The 17,766-nt window shown below is 36.2% G+C and overlaps 1 protein-coding gene across 1 annotated transcript in view; it reads right to left on the bottom strand.

Moving 5' to 3' along the window:
• Positions 1–17,766, bottom strand: part of Vinc (vinculin) — a 236,040-nt gene that overhangs the window by 54,488 nt on the left and 163,786 nt on the right. Inside the window, exons 16-17 of the mRNA XM_081764025.1 lie at positions 15,829–15,948; positions 7,682–7,750 (exon numbers count right to left, since the gene is read on the bottom strand). Coding sequence (XP_081620151.1) covers positions 7,682–7,750; positions 15,829–15,948 — 189 coding nt within the window. The remainder of the gene's footprint in view (positions 1–7,681; positions 7,751–15,828; positions 15,949–17,766) is intronic.

The raw sequence follows: 17,766 nt of genomic DNA, 5'->3' as shown, positions 1-17,766 counted from the left end.
AAGTTCTGAAACATCTTATTTATTGAAAAATGAGGGAACTTTTCCCTTCCTCTCCTCAATAAAAATGAAGAAGGATAAGTTATCTCAATAGCACGTCAGGATTTTCAGTTCAAAGTTCTCAGAAGTCAGGATAATCAGAACTTAAAACCAGGACTTCCTCATAGATCAAAAGCAATTTCAATTATACTTTTGTTATTTGGCTGAAGTTCAGCACAAAGGCTATATGAGATATGAACCAATAGTTTAAAGTGGAATCCGAACTAGTGTAACACGTTCAATTTTTGTGCTCACACCGGGAATCAAACCCAAGATCACATGCAGCGAAAGCGAACACACTAGCCAGTAGACCAGCCGGAAGGGTGCAAGTATAAAGTAACTATAATATTTGATTCTGATTTTGAAAACCTGGCGGGAGCTCATGTGGTTCGGATTCCACGTTAAGAGGTCTAACCACTGTGAAATTAAAATACAGTAACTATGTAATACCTTCAAATAGATAAAAGATAATAAAAATGTAGAACAAGAGCGCACTACACAATACTATTTTGCATTAGATACCGCTGTCACGAATCACCTAGTAGCTTTCCATTTGCAGCCATTTATAAACGCGAAAACAAATACGGATTTTCTATAGATGGCTGGAAATCGAAAGCAGATAAGCGAGTTGTAATAATGGTATCTCACGTAAAATAATATTGCCTAGCGAGCTCTTGTTCCATTTTTCGATTATCTTTTATGTATTTGAAGCTATCACATAATTACTGTAAAATTAGCGGTATTTTAATTTCGCCGTGATGGGACCTCTTACGGTGCATGTCCATGTCTCAGATAACCTCGCTGCTGAAAAGGGACGCTAAACGTAAAAAATCAAATCAAATGAAATCTAAATTAAAAAAAAAAAAAAATGACAGTTTTTAGCTTAGAGTTAAAAGAACGTTAAATCTACCTGATATTCGAACACAGTTTTAGTTTATGGTCAGTAACAACTACGTGAAAGAAGCAGAGATAGTTTCGACTGAGCAATCTCTATACAGTTAATGTATTAAAGACGGTAGGGAAGAGATACCTTGATCCAAAGTTGCACCTTTTAGAGAAATACATGATAGGCCACTAGTAATAGAACTCTGAGAAATTTGCTGTACCGTACACTTGCTTTAGAGGAATGAAGAAAAAAAAATATTTCTTCTCACCTTTTGGATGCCATTACGCATCCGCCATTGTCAAGAGTAAAACATCCAGCGAATCAAGTTAAAAAAGAAGTAACTTAATACTCTATGACGAATCATTAACAAGGTAACAATTATAGAAGGCACTGAATCCAATCCAGCATTAACCGAGAAACGGTGCATCCGTATAATTTAAAACTGTTACCTTGCTGATGATTTTTCTTAGAATCCTAGCATCTCTCTCTTCACGTAATTTATTTTTCCTTTAGTCTTAACAGTAACAGAACTGCTATCCAATTAAATACCTAACTGTATTGCCTATGGGATTCGGAGGTTCAATGCCATGTTCACAAAAGCTGTCCATTGACTTCTATCCTTAGCTAACTGGATCCACTTTCTGCTTTGGATTCCTATTTCTGCGAGATCCATCTTAATATTGTCCTCCCATCAGCGCCAAGATCTTTCTAATGGTCATTACCGCATTGGTCTTCCAGTTAAGACTTTGAAAGCGTTCCTACTTTCTTCCATCCTGGCTACATGACTTGCCCACCTGAACCTTCTAAATTTGGTTACCCTAACCAATGTTGGGTAAACCGTATAAATTATGTAGTTTCTCGTTACGAAGTTTCCGCCATTCCCCACTCCCGTAGGTCCGAATATTCGCCTCAGAATATTGTTCTCAAATACTTTCGATCTATGTTCTTCCTTCCGAGTAAGCGACCATGTTTCGCAACCATACAGAACAACAAGCATTATTATATTTTAAGGTTCAAATTCCTAGACAGAATTCGCGACAACAAGAGATTTTGAACAGAATAGTAATACGAATTCCCTCCTTTTAGTCGACATTTAATGTCTTTGTGAACATGGTTTGCTATCCAATGGTTGAAACATTTTTCTTGTTTCAACTGTACTTCATATTCGATATTTCGTATTTTTTCGTGTATTTGTTCCCATTAAAACAGAATCTTACTCTGATTTTCAAATGTACAAATAATATTATCAGTCAGTATATTTGAATACATATGTACGTTTATAATCACTTACGTTACGACGATCTAATGCATGCTACGCTGCAGTCATTTTTTCTTTTCTTTTCTTTCCTGCCGTTGAATACGCCTCATGTAATTTTACCTGTATATTTTTAACTTTTCTTGTGTTTATCCTGCCGATAAATAAGGCTGAATGTGTTTGAGATTTTTCGTCTCGTAATTCTACTTGTATATTAAATTGAAATAAAATAAGTTGATATTTTGTTCTGATCATTTTCTAACTAGTTTCCTTTCGCGTAACTACCATTATATTTATTTTACTTTGATTTTCAACTAGCGTCAATTATCCGCTTCGTTGGATTAAAATAAGAAAAAATAGTAATATGTTCCGTAAGCCAGTCACTTTTTACTATTACTGGAGCGCTCTGTGATATCGGTCATATTCCATCATTTTTATATATCTCCCCCCCCACCCCCACCCCCGCTGCGGACGGCACCGGAAGTGTTACTGTTCATCTCAGCGACTCTGAAAACTATGGATTCGATACTAATATCGGTCATTTTCGATCATTTTTATATATCTCACCTTTCCCCTCCCTCAAGTTGCACCGTCAAAATGAAATGATAAAAAGCATCCCAGGCCCGAACCTCGTCTATGTTGAAAATTTAATTTCCGGAGCTATTAAATCCAAAACACCGTCACTTTTTTTTTTTATTTATATAGATAGGTTTTGGATTGAAATTATTCTTCCTACTTATTGTTGTAAACTAATGCCTATTAACTTGCTTTTCATGAATTCTATTGGCGCTTGGGAATAAGTCTCCTATGTCTCTTCCTGTGAAGAACCACACCTAGGACTTCTGTCCACTACCAAAGTATTAATAATACGTCCACCATCTTCATTACTATGAATCTGTGAAACTATGTAAGCTCATTACCAAATAGTGGGAACATTACTTTCACGTGAAAAGTGTGAATAAGAGAGGTAGGTACTCGACAGATGATAACGGAAGATTAGACGAGAAAAGTGATGATGAGAATGGTTGTGCCTTATTCAGCCAGATCTGCAATGTCGTGAAATAGAGACGGAGGTTTCAAGCACCCTACCGAGAGTTAAAGAGTTATAACAACATGTTTCGAAAGTGAAACAACGTGCGTGGATCAAAATTAAAGTGGCAAGTGGTAAGAGTGCACAGGACTGTTTCTCTGGGACTACGTGAAGCATTTGGTGATTTACGTATTACCGCATCGAACAGCGGCGAAATGGCTGAAGTATTTCGAGAAAATGGGAATATTTTTCCGGATGACCCCGAACTGATAACTACACAATTCAGCTCCTTTCTTCCTTTCCTGTTTACACATAAGTACTTCATCGGTTGTGACGTCACAAACATATGCTCCACACCGTGCACAACGTTTCCAGGATCCCATCAAAGCACCAAGGTACGAAAATGGCAACGCTCTATACAATTGCACAGGACTTATTAGTTCATTAAAAAAAAAAAAAAAAAATACTGCAAGATATGTTGTTATGTTAAAATATTGCCTAACTGTTCTATTACTTTTGGCCCATCCTGTACAACACTAATCAGAGTACACTGAGATTAACTTTTTGTTAACAGTTCCATCTGAATTATTTTAGAAATAGTTTTTATTACAATAGAATTATGTTGTTTCTATATAAAACTAATACTCCACTTGAAGGTCCAGATTTATCGTAATTTAAAGTTAATTTTGCTAAAGAAAACTGGAAGAGTGTGTCGCACGAGAGAACCATTTCAATGTGACATCAAACTTAAGTATTTAAGTAAAACCTTACTTAAAAATACTACATAAATAATATTTACAGCTTACAGATTTCCTGAACACTGTTTTCTGATAAAAACATTAAATTTTAATTCACAACTGAGTTGAATACTCTCTTCCAGCAATTTGAGAAACATTTTGATTTGGAAGCGTTTAGAATCAGTAATTGGGTTAATACAGTAGAACTAGTTTTTAACGGAATCTGTATTCAGTGGAAACTTGTTTTGGGGAAATACAGTAATGTTATAAAATGTTAACGGATTCATTTTCGTTTATGTACAATAATAAGTCAAATAAAATACTTGAGTATGAATAAAATAAAATAGTAGTATAATATTTTAAAAAATTACTTGTGTATGTCTTCTTTTTATTTTATTTTATTTTTTTTAGCCCGAATTTTCGGTTATCCTTGGCTGTTACCTATTGCGAAGGATAAAAATTCGACCAAAAAAGAATGAAATTTTTGAGTTTTACGTTCCACGATTATGCCGGCTAGACTAAAGGAAACTGTGATGATGAGTAATGAATGGAATGGTGGAATGAAGAAAGTGGGAGGAAACGGGAGAACCCCGAGAAAACTCACGCACACGGTGTTTGTCCACCACAAAGTTCACTTGGCGGGAGCAGGGTTTGAACCCAGGACCCCATGCACCAGAGGTGAACGCTCTACCACTGAGCCACCGTGGCCCCTGACCCCCGCCAAGAAAAAAAAAGATTCCACTTTGCTAGCTATATTAAAGGAGGAAACAACTGATTTTTACACCAGATCCTCTGTTGGTCTGAAGTTAACAACACACAAAGAGCGAGAAAGTGAATAGCTGGACCGAGATTCGAACCCCAGCATACCGTGCCGATGCGTTTATCAGTACACCACATACTCTTTCCTCCTGAAGTCGGTCGGTTCATGGTCTGAGTGGAGAGAGAGAGAGAGTAAGTGGCTGTTTTGGGAAGCGGACAGGGTGGCATAGCGGGTAATGCATCGGCAAAGTATTACGAAGATCTCAGGTTCGAGTCTCGGTCCAGTCATTCACTTTTTCACTCTTTGTGCATTACTCTTACTAAATGTTTCACTTCCTGTTTACACAATTTTTCTTTTCTTCACTACCAAGTTATCTTTAATAATAGTTTCCTGTATTACTTAATACAAATAATGAGAAACAAGCTGAAAATTATAATGATCTTGAGCACAAAACTACCAGTACTTTTTTCACATCCATGTTGCAGGCTCCCACATCCCGAATCCAACTATTTCCTATCCATGAATTGAAGAAATCCCTCATATGTTAATGCGTAACATGCTTATTTCCTGGGCAGTGTTGATTCTGTAATTTATTATACTGAATTGTGGGATTCCAAAGTTTATCTTATTTATGAAATATTTCACAAGACGACTTCAAAAATTGAAGGAATTATGTATGAATCATATTTTATTAAAACCAGGAATTCTGAATTAAACCAAGATGCTAGATAAACTTTGTGATCACATAATTCAATATGATTAACTACGCAATCAACATTGCTCAAAAAAATTAAAAAAAAAAAAAAAAAATCGTGCATTAACATATTCATGGATTTCTTCAGTTCATGGATAGGAAATAGCTGGATTTGGGATGGGAATAATGCAATGTGGACGCGAAAAAGTAGTGGTAGTTGTTTGCTTAAAATCACCAAATTTTCAGCTTGTTTTTTTTTTTTTTTTTTTTTTTTTTAATTGCATTAAATATAGGAGAAAACAACTATTCAGGAAAACTTAGTAGTGAAACAAAGAAAACTACCAATAACAGGAAATGAAATAGGAATGTCTGAGAATACATTAACGTAAAAAAAATGTAATTAAATGGATTGTCGGAGTTAGCGAAAATTCGGGTTAAAAAATAGAAAGAAAAGATACTCAGGCAAATACACCGTGTTTCAAAAAGAATGAATGACCTGATGTTGGACAGCAATAATTACGGAACATGGAATGTGCCGGCAAGGAAATGAGTGTTGTTTGAATGGGCGTGGCCTAGAGTTTCAGAAAAACGTCGTTAGATGTCAGTCAATGCATCTTCTCAGTTTGCAGTCAGTCAGAAGTAAAATGGCATCCGGTCAACGGAAGGCGTTTTGTGTGTTGCAATTTGCAAAGACTGAGTGAGTGATTTCGTTTCAGAGTGCTTTCCATCGGCGTTTTGGCATTGATCCGCCTACAACGAAAAACATTCGTCATTGGTATCACCACTTTGAAGAGACAGAATGCTTGCGCAAAGATAAGAGTCCAGGTCAGCGAATACCGTTTACGACGAATTTAGCTATCGTCTAGATGCTGTTCGTGCTGCTAGTGGTGGACACAGAGTATTTGTATTAGCATAGCTGAAATTTGAAGATTTTGTGAGTATTTTGCAATTTATTACATTTTTGTAATATGCTTTAATCAATACATACGAACTTTTAAAATCAGCTAGTCCTTTTTGAAACACCCTGTATTTTATTTTACATATATTTACGCAGTAACAGTGAGCCTGACCAGAAAATTTTGATAACTTTTACAGTATAAAAGCAAAATTACCAGGAGAATGGATATAAGGATGATATTCTGAAAAGAAACAAATCTTTCCATAGGTAATTTCATTTAGTCACCATTTAAGTAAGACTTCGTAACTCCTTGTACTTTGAATATACGCATCACATTTAATTAGGAAGCAAGAAAGTGTTTAGATTGGTAAAATGACTGGAAAATGATCGAACAATATGTAAGAGCTATCTGATCGATTTATTACAAAATAGTGGTGTATATGAAATTAACTTTTTCATCGAAGAAGAAATGAAATGAAATCTTTAAGTTTTACGCACCACAGTTACACCGGGTAGGCTAAAGGAGACGGTGATGATGAGAAATGAATGAAATAGTGGAATTAAGTGGGAGGAAACATGAGAGCCACGGGGAAAACCACGCACACGGTGTTTGTCCACCACAAATTTCACTTGGCACGAGCTGAGATCGAATTAAGGATCCCATGCACGAGAGGTGAATGCTCTACCACAGAGCCACCGCGGCTCCTTCATGGAAGAAGAGTTCCTCCGTATAAAACCTCCGTTAAGCGGTTCAAAAGAACAAACGTTCAGAATGTGTTGCATCTCTCGAGAAAAATGGACCTCCACTCGAACAGCTTAATAAACACCTCATTCTAAGTATTAATAAATAAATTAAGATACTGTTCCCTTATTTGCTATTCCATTTTAGTTTTCTATTTTCCAGTATAAATTCATTGCAAAGTTGTGAAACTTCATAACAAATAAGAAGATTGAAAGTGGAACAGCAGATAGAGAAACAATCTTCATTTATTTATTAGCATTTAGAGTAAGTATTTATCACAGCGTTAGAAGCCTATCTACACACAAAACTAATCAGTATTCATAATTAATAGCCTCAGACAAAGATAGCAACTCAGATGACCGAAAATTCCGCAAGAACTTTTAAATACACGACAGTTGAAAAAAAAAAAAATGAAATTTTTAAAAAATGTGTTGAACCTGCATTAAGAAAAAATCTGTAGACAACGGAAAACAAACTTAGTCAATGTGATTCCGTTAAAAACACTATTCACTGTATGAATATGGTGTTTCCTTCAACTACTTTCACTAACTTTTAACGATCCTAAATTATACGTATGAAACTACCATTAAACCAAAAAAAGAAACCAAATTTTTGAATTAATGGTTAATTGCTTCATTTGTACCTTTCTCTGTGAAGAAATGATACTGTGGAGGTGGAAGGGTCGACCACTGTTGATCGGCTTTATTTTCATCTGAAAACAAGTTCACATCATCTTAATATTTACATATTTTCTACTCTTCTATTGTTTAATTACGAAATCATTGCTTTTCGGTTTCCCGGAAGTATATCAACATTGAAAGCAAAGGAATTTAAGAATCATATACCACATCGATAGGGGAAGTCGTAGTAATACAAACTAGCTGTATAATCAACTATCTCCTTAGCTGTTTATACAATAACCATAGATTTTAAACAGGACTGAAGACTTAAAGCAAGAATTAAATCTAACACTTAACATCTACGTTAGTAAACGTACAACTTTAAAATAGATAACGCCCGACCCCCACCAGCTTTGTTGTAACCATGGATGAAGTTGCAAAATGGAATAGAAAAAAAAAGCAAAGACATTATTTAAGAATTATTTCTACCGGGAGTACCAGAAGTAGTGACTCACCTTTTGAGTGATCAGTACGTTTTTATAATAAACAAAAATGGCATGAAACAAAATTGTAGGTACAGATGAATGATGTAAAAATCTAGTGTTTTACAGTATATAATCCCTATTCTCCATTTGGAGATCCACCTGACGACCATTAACATCGGTGCATGCCTGCATCCGGAGACGCACATTCTCCAAGCATCTCGGCACATAGGAACGGTTATTCGCGCCGTCAATTCCACAACACTGTTTATGGGTCTTGCATATACCTTGTCCTTCAAATGTTCCCATACAAAGAAGTCGGGAGGGGTGAAGTCTGGTGATCGTGGCGGCCACTCTACTGTTCCCCCGACGACCAATTCATCGCACGGAAAGTGTGTTCAAAAAGTCACGGATAATCCGGGCAAAGTGTGCGTCTTGCTGCCATCACAATGTGTCAAAACCATCCCTCTCTTGCAACAGAGGAATCATAGATTCCTCCAGTAAGTTCAAGTACCTCTCCCCAGTCACCGAACCATCAAGGAAAAACGGCCCCAGCACACCGTCAAGCGTTACCCCACCCCAAACCATCACAGCAGGACTCTGGTGATCATGTTCCATCACCACATTTGCATTTTCAGGACGCCAGTACACAGTTGTGATGGTTCACTGATCTTGATACATGGAACTTTGCCTCGTCCGTTCAGGTTATGTGCTTCTCGAGGTCGGGATTTTTTCTCTACCGTCCGCACGTACCACTCAGCGAACTCGATATGGCGATCGGGATCATCCTCATTGAGTGTGTGCAGTAGGCGAGGATGATACGGGCGCAGTTTCAGATCCCTGAGAACCCTGGCAACCGATGACTTCTGGATATTCAGGGTGTGGTACAACCGTCGAACAAGTGAGTCAATACTTCTGGGACACCCAGTAGCATAGGCCCCTGATTATCTGAGCAGAATCTATTGCAACACGCCATTCTTTTTGTATTTTAAGGGGGAGGAGATACTGAATATATACGAGTTCTTACACAGTTTATATGAAAAGCTATCACAAGTATAATATTCATTCAAACTTAAAAAAACACACATTACAATTATATATTACTGTGCTAATTTCGAACTTCGAATGTTAAGCTTTCTCTCTGCCAATTTGGAACTTTAAAGACTTAATGTCGAAGTTACTTAAATATCGTCTAATAATAACAATAATCGCGTAAAGGACTTCGATATAATAAAATTGTTCTTCCTTTTCTTTGTGCATGTGTTACAATATATAAAAAAGACGAAATATCTGTAACTTCGCATTTAAAATCAACTAACAAATACACAATCTTTTTTTCTGTACTTCTCTGATATAGTATACGGACATTAAGCTATCAACTGTAACTTCTATTACGGATCAACATTTCATGACCAACGTGTTCAAAATTCCCTTACATGTCTCCTTTGATGAGAAAATGTAGAGGTGACTAGCAGATTACAGTTCCATCAGATCAGAGACTAAAAGAACTATCAACTTCCGAATCATATAATTGAAAGGAAACTCTACGATTAAATACTAAACTATGATGTATTTGTAACAGATTTGCATACATAAACATTGTCCGTAAAATAGGTATTACTTTTGAGATGAATTTTATAAAAACAAAATTTCTTATTGTATCAGTTACGTAAAATGAATGGAGATTGTTGTTTTAACGTATGTCTCAAAACAAAATAAATAGAAAATAGAGAAACTTAAAACTTTATTAATGTCAACCTAGTTAGTACTTAGATAAGTTACCGCTATTAGGAAATATTAATAGAATTATTATATTGACTTATTACGTTACCAGAACTAAATTTGAGCAACACATACTTCAAGAATCTATCAAGCAACTCTTCAACCAAACTCTACATTCAAACAAACATGTACGTTTTTCATTGTTTTGGTCTCATTCATACATTGTCTGTACAGTCAGCGACCAAAGTTCTTCTATTTGATTAAATTAGTTTTGTAATTAACTTCTGAATGGAAGTATGAATTTGAGTACAATTTTCAGTAAATTAAAAAAAATGTACGCTTCAGCCTTGAGACTCGGTGAAACGGTGTACGTTCCACCGTTATTCCTAAAATAAATTTTACCAAACAGAAATAACTTTTGACCCTGACTGTACATACTCGTTGTCTACTAAGTTTTTAAACTCGTACACTAACAATTGCTGCTTTCTGGTACTGTTAGTGGTCAGTGTTCAGTGAAATCAATGCAATATTGAATAAATCAGAATTTTAAGTAGTGCATTGTTTTGTACCTATGCTTTGGATCGCCAAACAATGGCGATTAAGCTTTGAATAAAACAGGAAAACTGCTGAAATGCTGAAAGCTGCCTTTTATCGTGCCAGTGTTTTCATTTGACATCGTTTATTACGTTCTAGTCGGGAACATCTGTCGGATAATTCGAGGGAAGGTCATTCTTCAACCTGTCAAACTTACAAGTTCCACAAAAAAATCAATGAAAACCTTGGTATGTACTCAAAGAGAGTGAACAATACTGCAGTTCAGAATCTGAAGAAAAGAAAAATTTGTGTGCGATTTCGATTTTCCGAACAGAGAGAGAAACGGATCAAGCCACAAGGCAATTGTTGACTAACTTTTTTTTTTTTTCAGAAACAAATCAGTGTTAAACCACTCGCCTTATTCGCCAAATTTAGCACCAACAACTACTTTTTTTATTGAATAAGGTGAAGTTCCATTCGAAACACCAGCGTCTTGACTTCATTTGGAAAATTCAAGAAGCTGTGACAAGGGACCAAAGCACTTCCAAGAAAGAAAATTTCCAAAGTATGCAGTAATTGTACAGCAGTGATACTAAGTCTCTGGACTTAGAAAGACTGTACATCAAAGATTACCTAAGTCTTACACATTTACACTTTTTATTAAGGGAGTTTAAAAACTTAGTAAACTTACTGTGTATATTAATACCCTTCAGACAATCTGTAGTATCATGTTTTAACCACATTACCTCTACAAATACTTTCTGACTGCCTTCATACAACTCCCTTTAGATAATTTTACTGTAATATATATAAAGGAAACAACAGACATATCGAAACAAACTACAACTTTCAAACGACTTCTACGACTACCAGTATAAAATGAACTCGACGCTCCCTATGCGTGCACGACTTAATACCTACAACCTTTGGCTTAATACCTACAAATACATTAAGGGAATTCTAAAATTACTCTGAAATAGAACTGAATAAAAATGGCTACACACAAATGTTCACACCATACACACTCAAAATACCAAATTAATAGTACTACTTCACCAATAACTTTTAAAATTCGAAATACTCAAAAACAAAAATTTTAAAAAAAAAAAAAAAAAAATGGAAAAAGTTGGGCATACCACTACACACATTCATACACACAGTCTGAAGAAAGAAAAAAATGTTAAACATTGGCAACAGTGTTGGACCATTTATGCATTTAACTATCTTATATTGTGCATCATTCTTACACACGAGTATCCGTGGACATGTTCTAAAATTCCTTTATTATTTGGTTTATTATGTTGTTGAATCTACTAGCTTGTCATATGCTGTAGTAATGATAATGCATTCTATGGCTCACGTAATTTGGCAGTTATACATTATAGAGGCAAATATTCAATACTGAACCATCTTATTTCCCAAGCTGAATTCCCTTGTGGCTATATGGATTGCGTACACGTTATTGGCGTGGGAGATTCGGATCCGATTCCCAGCAAGAACTCATGTGGTTCAGATCCCACGTTAAGCAATAGGTCCACGTCTCATATAGCCTAGCTGCTGAACGGGACGCTAACTGAAAATCCAATCCAATCGTTTAGCCAAGCTAATCTGATTAGGATTATTCTTATTAATCTCCTTACGGTTACCTTAATATGAGGTCTGACACAAGAATTGTTTACTGCAATAAGCTTAAAAATTACCTATGATCATCCTCAACATACCCTCTTTCGTTACCAGTATACAGGGTGCATCAAGAAGGACTTTACAACTTGGAAAAGTCTTATTGATTTATTCATTTATCTTACGAACATGATTTTGGTGTCATTTTGTAGCAAAACACAAAGTTTTGAGTCACGTAGTACACTAGTTCAGACACAAGCCACCGCAAACGCTAGCGGCAGTTGCAGCAAAATGAATGCCTTTACTAGTCCCAGGTGTGCTAGCTGTGTGTTTTGGTTTGAAGAATCCAAGTCTGCGACAAGTGTGCAACATAATTTTTGTACAAAGTATGGTAAAGATCCTCCCAGTAGGCCTACTATTTATCAGTGGCGTAAGTGTTTTATTGAAACTGGATGTTCGGTAAGACACAACATATCTTCAGGTCGTCTCCGTACGTCTGAAGACATTGTATGGCAAGTAAGACTTCAGATGGGATGTGTGCCACATCATCAATACAAGCCAAATTGAAACTCTTTAGGTATAAAGTAAAAAAAAAAAAAAAAAAAAACTATGTATTCTGCTACAAAATAACACCAAAACCATGTCTGTAAGCTAAATAAATAAATCATATGAGTTTTCAAACTTGTGAAGTTCTTTTAGATACATCCTGATTTTCCCCACACGAATCTTCCACTGTTGGGACTTTTAAGATGTCTCACCTTCTTCAGCACCGCCGCTGTGTTCTACTTTACCCTTTGTACAGTCTAAGAATGACTTTTCTTCAATGCAGATTTCACCTTCGGACAAAATATAGTAATAATAGCACGGTCTAAATTCCACAAATAAGGTGAATGTTCCGAAAATACTTCACGGGCACATGCTATGCGAAGGTTAAGTGTTGTGATGCATATTCCATTCATTGGTCTGTCAAAACTCATGCCTCTTCTTCCTCACGCGTTCCATACGCTTGGTCAGAACCTGCAGTTCATTCCCTTGTCTGGCCCGGTGGTATACACTCAACCAGGATAACGCTTTTTGATTTAGACTTGATATAAGACAGCACTCAGGGCACTGCTACTGACATTTTTATTTTTTCCTAACAAACATTTCACGCCTACTGTTAGTAATAGAGACTAACTGACTTTCTGATAAACACCCTGGAATAATCTTATTAAAGAAATGAACGTAGAAGAATGATGTCCTCTCTAGATAGAACTACCAACAAGGATGCCAATTTGGAGAAAGACAACTTCTTGCACATCCTGATACTCACAGGAACATTTACACATACACATACTCACAATAATACAATACATATTTTCTACAATCCATTACACAGTACTTATCTACATAAATCAAATAAATTGTTTGCTGTAAGAAAAAATAAACAGGAGAAAAGCTACAAGAAATGCACTACAGAGAAAAGTAACGAAATGGATACTATGCAACCAATGTCAAACTTTGCATCACGAAACATGTGTGGGTGCTAGTTTTATTTTCTTACTGCTGAAAAGAGATACCTTCGTAAATTACATCTGCATTGTAGTGAGAAACGCCATCTGGACTCCAAGACGAATTGACTGAAAGGAAACAAAATTCTTTCTTACGTTATTTAACATATTTATAATAGCATTTGATATTTGAAGCATTGCCTTATATAAAGGTAACAATAATAGCACAACATGCCAGTTTGTTTTTAAAAAAGAAGGAAATGGTCTTTTATTCTTCACACATTTCGGCCACAACACAACAATTCCACTGCAAAAGAGAAGGGCACAAAAGGAAATAAAGAACCACATTCGACAGTTTACATGTATATAGGTATCCATTTTTTCTCAGCAAAATTTTCACCAAATGACTACTTTAAAAATATATATTTATAGATGCAAAGAACTGCTAGTAGTTATGTGGATTATTTAAATACAGGAACAAGCAATTAAGGAGTTGAACAGTTCTCAAGTTTCGATACGATCATTCTACATATTTTCATACTGGAAATTGCTTTGTATTCAATATCATTGAACTAACAGATTAGCTACCATATGTATGAGTCGACATCTTGACTGGTTAATCACATGTTATTCTGCTCAGCAAAATTTCTGTTGATGTGAAAGGTCATCCAGCTCTCGAATCTTCCTTCTTTGTCAGTCTATCCGACGCGCAGCGTTTGAACAACTCGAAGCAGTGACTTCTGCTCATGGAGCTATCCCCATGTGCGTCCTAAAAGACTTAGAAAGTCTCTGTGCAGTTCTTTCCAAGCTTGTAGCAAAATTTCACAGAAATACGTTGTCAGCACAATTCATTCTATCTCTTCGATTTTATCGAACGTAAGTGCTCTCTCAAACCGAAGTACCTCTAGTGTTTGTTGATTTATCGAAGAATAATCAAGCTAGCGTGAGACACTAGAAAGCATATAGAAGTTAGAAGTCACCGCTAGATGTCATTGTTAGTTGTAATTCGCTGGAGAAAAAAACTGCACGATATTTAATGAATTCAATCTTCTAATGAACGGGCCTTACATAATATCTGAAGAGAATCTAAGCAGAAACGATGCCTACGATGTTAATCGTGGAGGTTCGCAATGGTCCATTTGTTTTTCCTCCTCTTCACTGCTTATTTGATCGTCTTTCAATACTTTCTGGTAAATGAAGTGTGCAGATCTAACGTCATAACAGCACTGCCAATATCAGATGCGGTCAACAAGTTTTTATATGCGGTCAACGAGGAGAATCAAGTCATGCACATAGCCATCCTTGGCTACCGTTCTTTGAAACTCTGTGGAGCAGTCGTGCACATAGCAGTCATTTATGCAAAGTTCCCTTCATAATACTTACTCATTCAACGATGAATAGTGGCTATGTTATGTTCTTCCGCCTGTAGCAATCAAAATACATCACGTATTTCACACTTGACGGGCGCTTCAATAGTACTCGATATGTTTTCAAGCTTGCTAACCCGCAATTATTGGACGGAAAGTTTGTCTATCAAGTGGAGAGAGAGGAACCGTCCAATAAACAGCTGTCTTATCCTTATTTCGTCCTTCATAGAGTGGACGTTAACGGCGATTGAAAAACATAGCCCTCTTACATGTTGTTCGTGAAAATGTAATGAAATGAAAGTTTTACATCTCACGGTTATGCCAGCTAGGCTAAAGGAGACGGTGATGATACATGAATGCAATAGTGGAATGAAGAAAGTGGGAGGAAACTGAAGAACCCGAGAAAAGCTATGCATACGGTGTTTGTCCATCACAAAGGTCATTTGGCGCGAGCTGGGATCGAACTAAGGATCCCATGCACCAGAAGAAGTGAACGCTCTATTACTGAGCCACCGCGACCTCTACATGTTGCTCGTGTATGTTTGTTTAGAATTTTATATGAAAGCTATGTGACATTGAGACAGGATTTTACTTACTTGCTTCATTTCAGCAGTATAAACAGAAATGTAAGGATACTCCTTTACATTTAATCGCGAACTACTAGCACCTGTCTTTTACGTACTGACATAAGGCAGTGATTTATATATTTCGTCGCTTCAGGTTTTCTGGAATTCTTTAAATGCTAATGTATTTCCGTCCACTAAGGTTTTTTTTTTTTTTTTTTTCTTTCTTTCTTCGAAACTTCAGTAACTGTCCCAACTCCTTAAGAATAGTCTGCCATTTTGTTGGAAAAGTAGTTGTCATACAAGCTTGATAATAACCAAGGGTTGCAGGAGGAAAAGGGTAAGAAATACAGCCCAAGTGAGCAACCATTCCATCCGAAATCAAACACTACCTCTCTTTGGGAGGGTTACGCCTCGATACGAACTATGAGATTCTGCAGATGAAAGGCCAAAGATTTCGTTAAAATCCACATTAAAGATCGCATTGAAATCAGCATCGAGGGGCGGTTTCGCTGTCAAAAAGAAAAAGAAACATACATTGGATGCCGAACTTAAAATACAAGAAAAATAAGACACTACAGGATGAGGAAGTGAATGGACAGTCGGTTTATAAATTTCTCTTCTGATTAACTACTACTGATCTTAAATTTTGTACAAAAAAAAAAAAAAAGGCCTATAGTTTGTTGCAGCTACTTATGACAAATGAAAATGAAATGAAATTTTTAAGTTTTACGTCCCACAAGTTATGCCAGCTAGGCTAAAGAAAACGGTGATGATGAGAAATGAATGAAATGATGGAATCAACAAAGTGGGATGAAACGGGAGAACGGCGACAAAATCCACGCACCCGGTGTTTGTCCACTACAAAGGTCACTTGGCGCGAGTGGGGATCGAACCAAGGACCCCATGCACCAGAGGCGAACGCTCTCCACTGAGGCACCGCGGCCTCTTATGACAAAATGTTTCATGATATATGATATGATTGTATATTTTATATATATATATATATATATATATATATATATATATATATATATATATATATACAAATACATACATAAAGAATTTATAATCAAAGTACGAATTCTATAGATATATGAAGGAACTCGAAGTTCAATTGAAATGCATGGGCAGTTTTCCTGCCTTATTAAATGTAACTCATTTTATTCAGTAGTTTTTGATTGAATTTCTCTTACTGGATTGCAGTGCTGGTGATTTCCAGTTGTTGCATGCCGAATATAAAACATCAGTAAAATTAACGAAAATTCTTGGAGAGGAAAGTTTGAAAGGGTAAGGTAACGGAAAGAATAGCGAAGTGAAATCAGCACCATTCTACTTAATTCTACAAGAAAAAACACTATACTAAATGAAAAAAAAAAAAGCATTCGGTTTAACGTCTCACGTTATGTCCTTTAGGCTAAGGAGCCTATGATTAAGGCAAATGAATGATGATGGAAGAATTGGTGGAATGAGAAGAATGGAGGAAACGGGAGTACACCGAGAAAACCCATGAACACGATGTTGTCCAGCACGAACATAGCTGATGATCGAACCAGGAATCCCACACACCTGAGGTAAGCGCTCTGCCAGTAAGGCACCATGCCCCCCGCCCCACCCTTACTAAACTAAAAAAACTTGCAGAACTTGATATTGGTATACTGTTCTACTCAATCTGTATTAATTCTGAAGTTTCTAGTTTTCAAAATAAATGAATTCTCTTGCATAAATAGTCTGAAAGAATATTTGACAAATGTATGGCACACAAAGTGAACTGCAACATTACTTCTTTGACAGGGCACAACTGAACGGCTGTCCACAGTCTTTGAAAAATAAAAATATTCCTGGAGGTGGATCAAAAAGAAATACTACTACTTCTACAAAGGATTATCATTATGAGGTCAGCTTCTTATTCCAAGACTCTTTCGAAACTGTACCTCGTAGATATTTAATTCATAATACATCAGGAGAAAACTAGTCTCTTAAGTACTATGAACTTTCCAATTACCTTAAAATGTTTGTGTGTTTACATTTAAGCAGAGTAAAAGTCAACATATTTTTCCTAAAATGAGCTGGAGAATCAGATCAGCTAACTGATAATCAGAAGAGAATTTACGATACCATATAACAGAATTATTATGCAACATGACAGCAATGACCGAGTGGTTGTAGTCTGAAAATGTATTTAATGGTTTGGATCCTGTGATTTCTGGAAATACCGGCGAAAGTCCTCTTCTCGTATCTTCAGAAGTTCGTTTTGATTTCTTTGACGGATACCTTTTAGGTACAGTTTTAGCTTTGGGAAAAGCCAAACATCCCTTCGTGTTAAACTA

This window comes from Thermobia domestica, chromosome 7 (genome assembly GCF_964235325.1).
Source record: "Thermobia domestica chromosome 7, izTheDome1.hap1.1, whole genome shotgun sequence".
Classification (NCBI taxonomy): Eukaryota; Metazoa; Arthropoda; class Insecta; order Zygentoma; family Lepismatidae; genus Thermobia; species Thermobia domestica.
The sequence above is the reverse complement of the archived record's forward strand: the minus strand, read 5'-3'. Positions and strand labels throughout refer to the sequence as shown.